The sequence below is a fragment of the Rhipicephalus microplus genome, chromosome 9 (assembly GCF_043290135.1).
Source record: "Rhipicephalus microplus isolate Deutch F79 chromosome 9, USDA_Rmic, whole genome shotgun sequence".
Lineage (NCBI taxonomy): Eukaryota > Metazoa > Arthropoda > Arachnida > Ixodida > Ixodidae > Rhipicephalus > Rhipicephalus microplus.
Genome location: NC_134708.1, coordinates 7,394,584 through 7,409,435, shown reverse-complemented (window position 1 = coordinate 7,409,435; position 14,852 = coordinate 7,394,584). Strand labels below are relative to the sequence as shown.

Below are 14,852 nucleotides of genomic sequence, written 5' to 3'. Positions count from 1 at the left end.
CATCGCTTGTGCATGCAGGGCTGCTGAAGCAAAGTGGCTGTACAGGAAATAAAACAAGCAACATGTACTTTAGTACCTGTGCAGAGCTATCAGATTTGAAAGTTTTTTCTTAGTACCTGAGCAGATCTGTCGGATTTGAAAAATTTTTTGAGTTTGTCTGACATATAAGAAAGGGGAGTGCAATGAAGAAGTTGTAATGGCTAAGGCGAGTTCTCGAATCCTGTATCTCTAGCTGAGGTTGTAGGAATGATGTTCTGAATCATTTACATGAAGGGCAACAAAATGCAACACAGTGCAACAGAGGTGGCCAATACTGTTTTATTGCATATAGAAGTTCCTTGATGTTGGAGACACGACTAGTCGCAGGTTACTGAAAGCAGACCAGCTCCTGCTCTTCAGACGTGAAAACACATATATAAGTTAATAGTAGTGGTATGAAGGCTCTGCTGTATCAATAGAAATCAATAAAAGAAAAAAAAACAATCGATGACAATGTTACATGAAGATGGCAAGTGAATGCAGCTAATACATGTTGTCACGGTAGTCGTGACCGTTCAGTCCATCTGGGAGAACTGAAAAGCAAAAAAAAAACCAAATAAATGTCAATTGTCATACAAGCTTCACAAAAATCGTTCACTTCATTCAATTATAAAACATGTTACTGTGCACTCATCACAAGACTTGAATGTGAACCTTCCTTTTGAATGTGCGTATCATAATATGCATAATTACTCCAAAAAGTGCAATATCTATATGTTGTATCATTTTCCACAAAAAATGGCATATGTAGTATACATGCATGAGAGCTTTCACGCCATCCCTTAAATAGACAACCATCTTACCGGGAAGGTGCATCAAAATTTATTGTGTCCTAGTGATAGACGCTTACTCTGGACCACTGAAAGCAGAGACGAATATGTTGATGACCGTTATGAGGAAGACCCCGATGATAATGACATTGTTGAACAGTTCTGCTCTCCGCTGCTGGTGCGTCTTGTTGATGTTGTATCGGCCGTTGAATATCAAGAGTATTCCCACCATGACCTGCATTGCAAGGTCAATGAGCTTATACCAAAGGCACAATTACTTCATTGAGTGTTCCGCAAGACATATCTCAATGCACTGCAACAGAAATAGCATACGAGTGCTGTGGCGAACCAGCTCAGCAAATTTAACTGCTCTTATCTTCTTGAGAAAATGCAGCATGCGATACATAACTCATCTTTTCTGCAGGAGCTTCCTGGCTATCTGTAGTTTACATTGGGGCATCTTGAGCACGGTGGACACGAAAGCCGCATGCTTATTGCTCACGCATTCAGCAACAGCATTTTGTTTAAAGGTGTCCTAAACTACCTCCAATAAATTTTCAATATTTCAAGTAAACACACTCTGAGTTCAGAATGCCATCGCTATCAACAATAGCAGATTTGGCAGAACTGCAACCCGCGAGCGCGCCAAAAAATAAGATCAATCCTTTGGGTTCTCTGGATCCTTCAGTATCCTTGGTGTTGGCCATGACGCCACCACTCGCGTGTAGTCATGTCAGCAACAACCTTTTGTCTGCCCGCAGATATGCAAGATCGTCACTCTTCCTCCTCGATCGGTGAGAAGGGGCACTCGGCCTCGGAGATGACGAGCCGACGAACGGATAGTAGCCAAGTAAAAAATGAAGTGAGCGAGGGCCGCTTTTTGGATGATCAAATGCGTGTAACTCTGCTATTATGGCAAGTTACAAAAAATTCTGGTGGCTATGTGCTCATTCCTGCACAACTGCAAGATGGCTTCTCCATCTGGAAGGTTTTGAAGCTCTTTAATATTTCATCCAGCAGGAAACCTTATTTTCGTTGCTACAGAGCAATCAGAAGCGTCTCGATAATGTTTAAATTTGCCATGCGACACTTTTTGAGCATGGTCAGAAAACGGCGCCGATTGGTTGTTGAAGCTGCCGAGAACAGGCGAGCGCAGCACGTGGCCGAGAATTAACATTCATTCCTCCAAGTTAGCCAGGCATCTCTTGTTCTTTTTTCTCTGCAATTACCAACAACCTAAATGACAACGCAATAAACCCAATGTCCTTGACCATTGGCCAATTTGAGCATGGTAAGTTGCACAGTTACTGTGGCCACCGCCAGATGCTGCATTGTACCCAGGGCATTGGTTGATGCCCACCTGTTACAAAGGGCCACAAATCTAATACAATCTAATCCAATCATAATCACAATGTAAGCCACACGTTAGTATAAAAAAAAGAAAATATTCAGGATCATGACACACACTGACATGAGATGAATCTTGCTTCTGCTTGCCCCTCCCTTGCATAGCTTTCAGCGCGCTCGCTGGTACAAAAGGAAAGAAAAAGCGCTTGAAGCATGGGGCTAATCTCTTCAACACCACTCGTACACGGACTGAAAAAATTTTTGCGGCATGTGAGTCATGAAGCGTCATGCGCTAGGTCAGGCAATTATAACTAAGAATACTGCTCGGGGCCCCTTCAAAAGTGCTAAGCAGAAATATTAAAGTGTGAGCCTTGCTGAAACAGTGCCAAGACCGAGAGAGCTTGGCAGTGAACTTACTTTATACTTATTATTACAGACGATATATGAAAAGAGTGCAAAGAAATTGTGAGGAACGACTGCATTTGTGGTAGACCACGGTTGACATGTACCTGAAGCCCTATGGAGAGCGCTACGCAGGCCACAGTGAGACCATAGAAGCGGTTCGCCTCGGGTCCCTCGTGCAGCAGGTGCTTGAGCTGCGACGCGTTGGCTGTGAGCAATGCGATGTCCATCATGCCCTGGGCGATGCTCTTCTTGGTGGCGTACAAGTTCATGTCCATGCAGCGAACACGCTTGCCGCCCGGACCGCTGCCGCCTGGCATAGACGGCGTGACGAAACCGGGCTCGGCCGGCGGGTACGGCGCCTCCGGACTGCCCTGCAGTGGTGAAATGGCGACCGTGTGAGTTTAGAACGATTGAAAGTTGGGCAAGTTGGTTCAGATCCATTCCTTGAAAACCTGCGGAAAGATGGTCACAAAAGAAAAGTGATAAACACAGGACGACGAGCTACTATATAAGAACAGATTTTTCTTTAGAACACACATTTACAGAACGCAATCTAGGTAATCCCCGCCATGACGAGCGATAACAGACAGTTATATCAAGCATCATATCTTTGATGTATGCGTAGAGAAAATAGGCAGTGCTATGGTGTGTGCGGTGAGAAAAGAGAAAGATGAGGACGCTGGTGCACCTACAAGAGAACGCCACTGTGGTGAGCTTGAAAGGCGGAGAGGAAAAAGAAGAGTCGCATGCGGAGAGGAGAAGGAGGGGGAGACGGTCCCGGGCGTTGGACGGAGCCAGGTTACCGGGCCCAAGAGTCAACGCTTGGGATGCGGTCCACGCGTTGTTGCGACGGGCTCAACGTGGCTACCGAAGTCCTTTGTCTGCCACACCCCATTTAACCAAGGCTCTGGGTTCCTTGGTAACCTCCCCAAGTTGTGGCCTCTTCAAGCCAGCCTGCACCTCTCATCTCTGCGCCACATCATCGCTCACCCAAAGTTCTCAACTCCCTAATGTGTGAGCCTGTGTCCACTTAAAGACTCAGTTTATGCTGGGACGATACGCTCGTTATAGACTATACTAATATGTTCATCTTTATTTGCTCTGTTTGCTGTGTGTGTGTGTGCTCGTTTTTTTGTGAGTGTGTCTTTTATAAAGTGTAGGTTTAAACCTGCAAGCAGCCTCGCCTTTTCCTCACAAATGTTGTCGCCACTGTCGCAACGTACTCCGTAGAATCCAAACATTCCAAGAATTCCATCATAATATCACAGGAACCCTATCTCTTTTTCATGTACTGTCTGTTATCGGGTAAAAGAAAATTCAGTTGAGCTGCGACTGAGGGGATTTCTCCTGGACCGAAGCCATCCATTGATTCTCAGGGTGAAGATGAGCAGAGGAGCCAGAGCTGATACCAGGAACATCTTTTACAATAATTTGTATGCTGAAGGTAGCGTTATACTACATGAATGATGATAGTATCATTTGGAGTGTCATGGCGCTCGCATTTTTAAAGCCTGGATCTTCCCAAGAATCCCTGCAAGAGAAAACAATAAAGTCCAAGGCAGTCCAATGAAGGAGTCTTTATCTCCATTCCCAAAATGAGAAGGTCAAACACCTCCTCCTTCCCAACCCAGGAAAGAAGGAAGAGGCACGCCCAGTTCGTTCCAGGGTGAAGGAGTGGTGCAACACGAGACACAATGCGATATTACAGCACAATACGACACAATGAAATGACATGGTGATGCACGTGCAGTGTTAGTGTTGATTCACAGAAGCGGCTGCGGTGCCGGGCAAGCCGCGAAGTGTGGGAAACATTCCCGAAGACGGATCTGAGAAGAGGTTTTGAGGAGGGGAGCTGCCGGCCCTGAAAAATTCGCAGTACGGCTGTCGTGTTGTCGTCACTTTTGGACACCTTGGGTAGCATTGCAATGCCTGAACAAACCAGGATAGATTCTGGGCATTTTCAAGCTATATATGAACAGTGTGAAGGTTGACCACTTTGCAATCCGCTGCGAGTGTTTGCTGTGTGCCCAACAATCTAAAGATCGCACAACTCCAAACTATAAACGAGCAAAACATTCGAGCAAGCGTATAAAGCACGCATTCTATATTTGACTTAATAATACCTGATGATGGTAATGATTGATGGGGTTTGTTACCAAACCATGACATGGTTATGAAGCTCACCGTAGCTGAGGGTTCCGAAACTTCGACTACCCGGGTTTCTCCAACATGCACCTAACTCTAACTGCCGAGCCCTCAAGCATTTCGCCTTCATCGAAATGGGGCCGTCGAGGCCAGAATACGAAAACGAGGACTATTTTTTCTTTATTTATTTTTTTCAGAGAACGGTAACAGAGCATTGAAGACAATGACATAACGCAGGATCATACAAGCGCAGTAGAAGCGCTTTTGTGTGTGTGCATATTATTTCGTTGAATGATCGTTTCCAGTGCGTCTTTAGAGTTCTTAAAAATGAACTACCAACTTGCTCACATTGCCGATGATGCAGATGATGATGAAACAAATGTTCATTGACCCGAAAAAGTGTTCCTGAGCTCGGGCTCTCCTAGGTAGAACCTTGGTCCCTTATTCCAAAATCCTCTGGCCGCAATCATCTCCCGAACTCTGGAGTACGCGTGAATGAACAATTTTGAGCGTACAGCAACAGTCATTAGAATCCTGTACTAGAGACCCACCCTCGCTGCTCCCTTGTATCTTATAGTTTTTAAATAAAGTTTCTCAATCAATCTGGACAAACAGCACTGCTTCATAACACAGATGTGCAAGTGGTGGAAACAGCCAATCTTGTGATTACCCCATGAGTAAAACAGACCGTTCAACTTGATGGCCAGCTGCAAATTAATGTATAGGTATGCACACACTCCTTTTAACACGTGTGGTCACGAACAGGCTTTGTTATGGGGCTATGTTAACATTAACACAGGCATGCGGATGTCTCGTGCAGGATCATTCGAAATATCATGCTGCATACGCAGCTTCCCTGCACACCAACTTGTGCGGTTGGACTCCCTTTCTTCATGAAGCTTCCGATGCGCCCAGCCCCGACGACAGCAAGTATGCGCTTTCAATGCGCCAAAGGATGCCACCGAAGCTTTGACAACTCTACTTGTATCGGAAATGGCCGCGCGTCGCAAGTCACGCGAAAGCGGTGCGTTTTCGAAACCGAAACTTTGGCAAATGCGCGCGCTCGCTGCCTAGGGAATCGCTAGGTAATATCTGGGCGAATGACAGTCTCCTGGGGAAATAACGGGGAACGGCTCGCAGCAGCCAGGTCGGCGCCCACGCGACCGCTCGAAACTGCATGAGTCACGTTCCGTTTCGAAGCTCTCCGCAGGACGACCGCTGAGATCGACTCTGCGGCACTGTCTCAGGGACGCGTAGTCACACGAGTGCACCCGTACGCGGATCGCGTTCCCAGAAAACAATGGTTTCGCTCGCTGCTGTCAGGAATGGGAGCATCCAACGGAAAGAAAAAAAAAAAAAGGGAACGGAAGCAAGCGCGAGAATGCAGTTGTGCAAGAAAGGGCGCGGCGTAGCTGCATATACCTCTACCCCCCCTCCCCCTTTTTTTCTTTCTTCATCATACGCGCGCCTCCTATCTCATGTCAGCAGGGCGCTCCGCTTCCTTAATTTGGTCTCGTTCGCTGGAGCGTGTGTAATTTTTCATTTGCACACACTTGTGCTTCAGGTAATCGCCATCTACTTCAGGCGCCTTTTTTTATAAGGCCGTATCACACCTTTTTATTTCTACTGTACTACGCATATATATATATATATATATATATATATATATATATATATATATATATATATATATATATATATATATATATATATTAAGGGAAAGAAGTGTATACCTAAGGGCTCGTTTTTCCGTGTTTTGACACAATATTAATGAAATATAACAGACAGTAATGCCAAGGAATGTATAGGGGAAGTTATTAGAACAAAAGTAAATAAGAAGAAAGAAAAGTTGGTGAAAAAATAACCAGCCGTGAGCAGCCGAAGGTCGTAGGTTCGATTCCTGCTCACAGCTGGTTATTTTTTCACCCACTTTTCTTTCTTCTTATCGACATTCCATTTGTTCTAATAACTTTTCCTATACATTCCTTGGCATTACTGTCTGTTAGATCTCATATATATATATATATATATATATATATATATATATATATATATATATATATATATATATATATATATATATATATATATATGAATAAAAAGAAGACACACGTCGAAAAACGAAAAGGTTTCTTTACGTTTCGGCCGTGGGACCGGCCTTCGTCAGAATTCTGACGAAGGCCGGTCCCACGGCCGAAACGTAAAGAAACCTTTCCGTTTTTCGACGTGTGTCTTCTTTTTATTCATACTATTTACCGGCGTCCAAGAATTTATTCCCTGCAATTATATATATATATATATATATATATATATATATATATATATATATATATATATATATATATATATATATATATATATATATATATATATATATATATATATATATATATATATATATATATATATATGGCCAACGGTAGGTAAGCGGAGCATTTAGCGGGGGCATGAAAATGCTCATACATTTTGAGAGGAAAAATAGATTGGTTGATTGATTGACATGTAGGGTGTAACGTCCCAAACCCACCATATGATCATGAGAGACGTCGTAGTGGAGGGCTCCGGAAATTTCGACCACGTGGGGTTCTCTAACGTGCACCCAAATCTGAGCACGCGGGCCTACAACATTTCCGCCTCCATCGGAAGTGCAGCCGCCGCAGTCGGGATTCGATGTCGCGACCTGCGGGACGGCGAGTTACCTTTTCACCCAGTTTTCTTTCTTCACACTTGCATTACGATTCGGCATAATAGCATCCCCTATACTTTCCTTGGAATTATCGTCTGTTAGAGCCGGCTTCACTTTGCGACCGCCACGGCCGGGAGCGAACGCGTGGCTCAGCAGCCGAGCAGCATAATCATGTATACAAGCACCGCGGCGGACGACTTGTGACATGTACTACATTATTACAGGGGCGTATAGCCACGAAGTGGCACAACGGGCCCGTGCCCCCCCCCCCCCCTCGGTTTTTTTTTCTCGCCATGGCATAGAGAGGAAAAAATGACCACTTCGAGGGGGGTGCCCCTCCACTGATATCAAAAAGATGCCCCCCGCCCCCCCCCCAAAAAAAAAGAAAGAAAATCTCGCTACGTCCCTGCTACATTGCATCTTTTTCGTCTGCTTGTTATTTGCATATTGTCAGTGGTATGCTATTATTATAATCTGATTTCGCATTCTATCCTGGGAATGCAATTACACTATATCAAATCTCTATACACAATCACCCCGCAGTAACGTCATTACGCGGTGTTACACAGAAATACCGCGAATAATAATAATAATAATAAATCTGTATCGCACTTGAGCCAGTCCTCGCATGCAGGCGTCGACAGGATACGTGCACTGGCGGCCGGTCTCGCCTAATTGCGCTCGCTTCCGGCTCAGCGGCGGAGTAGAGGTCGTTTACGCTGACCGCCGCTGATACAAACCCGCGAAGCGAATATATCTCACACGACGCGCATGCACACAACAGCGTATGCAATGTGCGAAGTGTAATCGATGCGCTCACTCGGCCTGCCAATGTGGGGAAGTGCTGCTTTTCGCGTAGAACGCATGCACGTCTCTTTCCTTTTGGCGCATGTTCTTTCCCTCAGAGTCTTGCAGAGTTGCACGCAGCCAAATAACACACTGTGGCTAATCACTCGATCTACATTTTAATAACGAGCTATTTTTAGCCACCCGGCAGGAGCCGGGGGGGAAGGGAGGTCTAATATTGGCGCTATACAAATCCTCCTCCACGGAAGATGGCGGTTTTCTGGCACTTGCGACATAATGTGAACACCATCTTTTCCAATACACCAGTAAGTGGGGCATTCTCTATAACAGCAACGTAGTTTTGCCACTGCCCCAGGGGATGAATTACACGTCAACACTCCGTCGAAGCGCATATTCTGCACCAAGGTCAATATACGCGACACGGCAGGGCTTTCCACCACATCCCACGTGGTACTTTTACACTCGAAACGGCTGACTCCCACGCTGCAGGACTTTTACCTCGCTCACACAGCGAGAAAAACAACTTGAGACCGAACGGTGAACTCACCGGCATGATCGGTACATGACTTTTTCGTGTGAATTCCCAGTGTGTATACTTTTTATTGTTATGATATATCGTTTTCAGGGGAGGAGTTCGACTCTGCACTCCGTGTTACTATACATAGTTTCGTTATCTTAACAAAGCGAGCTTTTTTTATTGTTGATTCGATAGACACAACGCGGACTCGCCTCTAGCGTTTCTGACTGAACGCGCTCGGATATCGCTCCATTGTTTCACACGCCTTCTTTGTGAACCCTTGACGCGCAGGGGCCACTCTTGATGGAAACGACGGCGCGTTCATTTTGTGCGCCTCGATTAAATGCACAGTTAGTGCGGCACGATTATTCGCCCCCTTCCCACGTCGTAGGCACACGTAAAACCTACAGTTCGGCTCGGTTCTATGCACACGGCCACATGTGAAGCTTCAGTTATTTTTACCACGCTGCAATACAAACGCACGCACCTGCGAACAGGGTTGTTCGATTGTCTGTAGACGCGCGCAAGTTGGGCCCGGCTCTCTTTTCATAGAGCACACGTAATTGAAGCAGCGGGCGCGAAGCCAAATCAACGAACCGGCCGCACTTGTCGCGTTCATCCCGGGAGGGAAAGAAAATGAGAGCAAGAAAAAGAAACACGAGAGAGGCAGCAACTCGCCGGACCGGGTTAGACCAGCCACTTGGCTCGCTTACCAGGAGACATTCCCGGAATCCCCCTGCACTCTACATGGACTCGATCGACACTATGTCGTTAAGCCGTGTGCTTAGAAGGTGGCAACATTGAGCAAGCATGCAGCTCAATTAATCGATGACTAGCCCTGCATGGCAACACAGACGGCCGGCATGGGCGGAGGGACTGGTATAATATATGCTCATCTCCTTCAATAAGAGGTAAATAAACAGTTGTCACCGGACCTGCCGCGATGGTCTGGCGGTTATGGCGCCTGACTGCTGAGGTCGCGGGATCGAATCCCGGTCGCATTTTCGGTGGAGGCGAAAATACCCGAGGCCCGTGTGCTTAGATTTAAGTGCATGCTGGTGGTCGAAATTCGCGGCGCAAACGGCGTCTCTCAAAATCATGTGGTGGTTTTGGGACGGTAAACACCAACAATTATTACAGTTGTGGCAGTCGCGTTCCCGAGGTCCGCAGTGGCCTTACGTGGAAAGAGAAACAACAGTTACGCTGGAGCATTGTAAAACTGCAAGTCATCGTGAGATAGGCCAAAGAAATGCGTCATCCAGAAGATCACTAGCACGGAGAGGCAGAGTTCTGATTTTCCTGAACGTATACGTATGCGTTCCTCAAGAGGCGAGACGACACGTGTTCTGCACGCATTCGCAGGTCGACCACTTGCGCGGGCGCAAGTGGCGAGCGAGCTTCGCCAGGTGCGCCACGTCCGTTCTTTTTTCGTTTGTTTTTTCGCACGCATAAAAATAACACCGGTGACGAATTACACAAGCTGGCGCCATGTGCGTCCCTCTGTTTCTTCGTTCTGTTGTAGAATGCCCTGCCCGGTTGAGCGCTCTGCGCGTGTATAACTATACATACAACCTTCCGCATCTCGGATAAATCGATTGGCTCGGGAGTATACTCATACGTGAGTGAAAAACGAGAATATATCCTGCTAAACTTTTTTTGCAGCAGACGACGCTCGCGGGTAAACCACACGCGACGGGCAGCGGAGCGCTCAATCGAGACGTTCGGGTGCTTTCTATCGAAAGCAATGCAAAAAGAATATGCATAATAGCAGCACTCACCTCTCGTTCGATGAGGCGCCTGTCCGGCGGCTCTCGGACGTCTTCGGACAGGCCGGTGGCAGCCATGCCGTCGCCGTTGACCCTCGCCTGAGTCACTCGCTTGTAGAGCACCACAACGTCCTCGTCGCTACCGCGCGTGCAAATCGCAGCCTCCAGCCTGGCTTCTCCTCACGGCTCCGCGCTGTTCCCGCGGACCCGCACAGGGTTTCAGCGCATGGGTTAAACTCGGCCGCGTGTCCTCGTCTCCGCACAAACCCACGCGGAAAGTGCGGCCCGCAAAAACGTCCCGGTAGAGGCGAGGCGTGCCCTCGTCGACACCTCCTCGCCCACATCCTGACGCGACGGGCGTTGCTGACGGCAACAAGGGTGCGTCGGCTGCTAGCGGCGCTGACTGGCAGAGTCGTTCGATGAGGCAAAACGCCGCTCAACCCAATGGTTCAACCTTCCAAACACTCTCTGCTGCATGTGCTGGCTTATGGCCAACGTTACTGCTATCTACCTTCAACATTCAACCAAACATTGTTCATTCAAAGTGATATATTTATCATATGTTAGTTTTTTCACTTTAGTGAAGATGGCGCAGTAGTTTGTAAGCTCCTAATTTCAGAGCTTAAAAACTGCGGCTACCGTAAACGCTGTTTTGAGACTCCGCGCTGCTACTTTCTCGGACGCACGCTGCGATGGGGAACGCGTAGAACGAGAGCGCACGGCCGTACGACACGGTACCTAGGTGTCGCCGTCAGTTCCCTGACACCATATTTAGGAAACTCTATGCTTGACACTCTTCCCTAGCGGGTTCCGAGCGCGGCGGGCAGTTCGAAACGTGCACGGCCTGCGCCGCGAAAGCGACGGCAAGAAGCACGGCCTCGGCAGAATCTTCCAGGAAATCATTTCCAAGAGGCTTGTGGTGTACGCTTTCTTGTCCGTGTCTTTTTCGCACTACAATAACGCCGTGAAGGAAATCATTCTTTGGGCTTTTTTTGGGAGGCATGCATTTGATAGCTGTACAAGGAACTGAAGATCACGCCGGAGCCACTGAGGAGAGAGTCAAGAAGACGGAGAAGAGAGAAGTGACAGAAAGACTGGCCCGCCGCGGTTGAGCAGTGGTTATGGTGTTTGGCTGCTCATCCGAAGCTAGCGGGTTCGATTCCGGCCATGACCGACACATTTCGATGTAGGCGCAGTATTAGAGGTCCGTATGCTGGCGATGTATGGTCGAAATCACCGGAGTCCTACGCTACGGCGTCGCTCATAATCATATCGTGGTTTCGGGACTTAAATTTCAGTTATCATCATAGATAGCATCATTTTCCAGGAGAGCCAAGGCGCGTGCGCTGTTAAAAAAAATAGCAGTGGCTTAGCTCGGCTATGCCAGGATATACGTAGCGTTAACTACGGACACATGGACGCACGGTCAGATGGACGGGCGGACTGAAGCTCACGCGAGTCGGGCACCAGCCCGCTAGTGACACGTTACTCCAGGAGCTTCCTGGCCTTCTCTGGCGCGCCAGCTGTGCGCCGTAGACGTCACTGCTCCGCGGGCATGCGCAGCACGGCACTCGATGGGCCACACGAAACTGACTGCGCTACAAAAAGAAAACAAAAACAAAGAAAACGCCGCCATATCCACAAAGTGAATGATGTTAGAGGAGCCTGCTCGGACGTACACGGGACGTTCCTTGGCAGGAATGCTTTTTAGCAAGCCGGTACATGATGTGTATGTCGAAGGCAGCGTTGTTGGACACGTTCAGCGGCCGGAACTGCAGTTTTGGCCAGGCCGATTGGCACGTTAACCACCTGCATGCCCATCTATGCCTTACTGGCCGCTGCCGTGAGTCAAATGCCTAACGCTCATAAATGGCAGACGTAAAGCTATATCAGGCATAGCCTCATCTATAACGTTATAACGGAGGCTATCAGGCGTTCTTCAACGGGGTTGAGAGCAGGCAGGTGAGGAGGCTTGTGCTTCAGCGCGCGCACGTCGCGACATTTCGCAGCGACCGCAATAACGATGTAGTTGACGATGCTTTAATGACCGTGGACTTCGGGATTATAGCGCGATCGTCTTGGTTTGCAGCATCCCTTGTCGAGTCAATAGGGAACCATTTCTAGCTGACTTAGAGAATTTATTGTAAATTTCAGGTCGCGTGCTGCGCTATAATTTTAGGCTCACACGTTGCAGGCAGCCTCTGCAACATATCGACAGCGTTTTCTCACTATGCTCAAAAAGTGTTCCAGGGTCCCTCTAATGCATTTCCACCTGTTCAGCAGGCTCTCCCATTACAGTGTTTGCGAGCGCGTAACAAATGTGGCCGAATTCTTGAGCACCCTTGAACCAGTGGCCACCATGTGTAATCGACGACCAGGTGAATGACGTGCCGAGAGGTGGCGTCGTGCAGCGCTCCCTAAACCTCCTTGCTTGTGTGCTGGTGAACAAAAACAACAGATTCGCCAGGTGCTGCATCGATACTCACGGAGTCCCTTACGTATTCGCCTAAGACGAAATAGACTTCGAAAAGGTTCGAACTTCAACTTGTCGGCAAGACTTCATACCAGCGCATACACACGAGGCAAGACAGACAGGAACGACGCGATGGGTAGCCAAACTGCAGCGTGCTAACACGAGCCGCGATCGTGCATACTGAAACGGGTGGACTCATTCAGAGGCAATTCGTATGAAACTCAATAGCCGATGCAAATAGAAAATGGCATATTTTGGCATGGTCTTTCTTTTTCTCTTCTACAAGTGTGTTTCAAGTTGAATACAATAAAGATGAATAATGCAATAGTTATATTTGAGGTATAGTTTACTTTTGAGTTTTCAATGTAATTAATACACTGCTTTTTTTAAAGCACAGGCACACAGAAAAAAAACAAGATCTTCCACAAAGTTTCTTGAAGACAACTGTGTTCACCACGTTCGATGCATGCACGAAGCGTCGCAAATTGCATCCAAAGATCGTCCACGCAAATATGCGGTTACACTAAGGATGTGGCACTATCCCCACAACATTTCGCGTCACCGTGCACCGCTCCCTACTTCCCTCCCCCTCCCACCGATCCTACGGTCCATTCGTACCCCATGGAGCGCAGTGAGAAGGCACCCTTCGCGACGGCGCTTCCGAGGTCTCTCGGGTGCTCGTTCAGCGGGCCCGGGCTGCAGAGGTTGTCATAGCTAGGTGTCCCGGAATAGGGACTTTCCTCGTTTTTTTTTTTTGCATTTAAATAAAAAATACCTTCATTTCATCAACGTGAACGATGTAAAAAGATCGGAGCAGTGATTCACCTGCCTCTCGCCACGGCAACACTACCATTCCCGGTCAAGGGAGAGCTGGCTTCAGTTTGCATTTTTTACCCTTCCTCTCCATTTAATTTCCCACATTTCTCATCCCCACCATCACTTTCCCACCCCTTGCTACACAGAGCCATGCTATGTTTTACCCTCCCCCCTTTTCACGTCTGTCCGCTCCGACCCCACCAGCCAGCCTGTTCGGCAAAACGTCGGCTATGGTGGCTTACCATACGTCGGCCGCAGCGACATCCCGTGTTTACGACATGGCCTCCAAGATGTCGGCCGCGCGGCGCCTTTCTCTTCCAAAAAAGTATCTAGTAACGTTGTTTCTCTTCGGCCGTCCCAATCGTAGAAAGAGTGTTTCCAGAAATGGGCGTGGCGCGCTCTTTTCTCCGCACCACGGCGCTCCTTCGTATGGTCGAAAAGACTGCGGCGTTGTTGACGATGCTGCATGTGGCGTCGAAAAAATGGTTTTGCGCTTTTATTATATAACTTCGCGATCATTTAGAAATGTCAGGCCAAGGTGTACGAGAGGCAAAGTCAATGCTTGGGCGTATATATTTTGCAATGGGCTTTTTTTTTTTTCCTTGCTGAAGATTTGCGCCGCCCACATTGGAGCAATTATAATTGCGATGCCTCTGTAAGATATCCGGATGTTCTGGAAACTTACTTTGAATGATGATGGATGGTAGCGCAGACAACGAACACGGACAAGAGAAGGCACATAGACACAACACAGCGCTAACTTTCAACAACAGTTTATTACACGCAGATCTCCGTGGTGTATGCGATCCACCACGCCAACGTCGCACGTGCGTAGCTCTAAAAACCATCAAATATAACCAACGCGCGTGTTCCAATACTTTACAATTTTATATTTTTCAATCTTTTTTTACTTTTTCTTTCTTCCTTTTATCCCATGTTACCACAACCCTATCGCGAATACATGTAATCAAGTTCCTTATCTGTCAACACCACTGATGGGCTGCTCATCACTGAGCAGCCCATCAGTGGTGTTGACAGATAAGGAACTTGATTACATGTATTCGCGATAGGGTTGTGGTAA

General features: G+C 47.5%; 1 protein-coding gene across 1 annotated transcript; it reads right to left on the bottom strand.

Annotated features, from left to right (window-relative positions):
- Positions 1-304: 304 nt before the first annotated feature.
- On the bottom strand, positions 305-10,781 carry LOC119163403 (ninjurin-2). Its single transcript, XM_037415390.2, has 4 exons — positions 10,495-10,781; positions 2,666-2,932; positions 890-1,044; positions 305-572 (listed from the first exon to the last, which is right to left on the bottom strand). The coding sequence occupies exons 1-4, from the start codon at positions 10,558-10,560 to the stop codon at positions 536-538; spliced, it is 525 nt and encodes a 174-aa protein (XP_037271287.1). The 5' UTR covers positions 10,561-10,781; the 3' UTR covers positions 305-535.
- Between the last annotated feature and the right edge of the window lie 4,071 nt (positions 10,782-14,852).

Bases quoted from the DNA above. Each gene is read 5' to 3' on its own strand.
- LOC119163403 (XM_037415390.2), bottom strand. From the start codon at position 10,560: ATGGCTGCCACCGGCCTGTCCGAAGACGTCCGAGAGCCGCCGGACAGG. The intron at 1,045-2,665 runs GTACATGTCAAC...CTTGCAATGCAG, and splicing joins CGCTCTCCATAGGGCTTCAG to GTCATGGTGGGAATACTCTT. The intron at 573-889 runs GTAAGCGTCTAT...TTTGCTTTTCAG, and splicing joins TCTGCTTTCAGTGGTCCAGA to TTCTCCCAGATGGACTGAAC.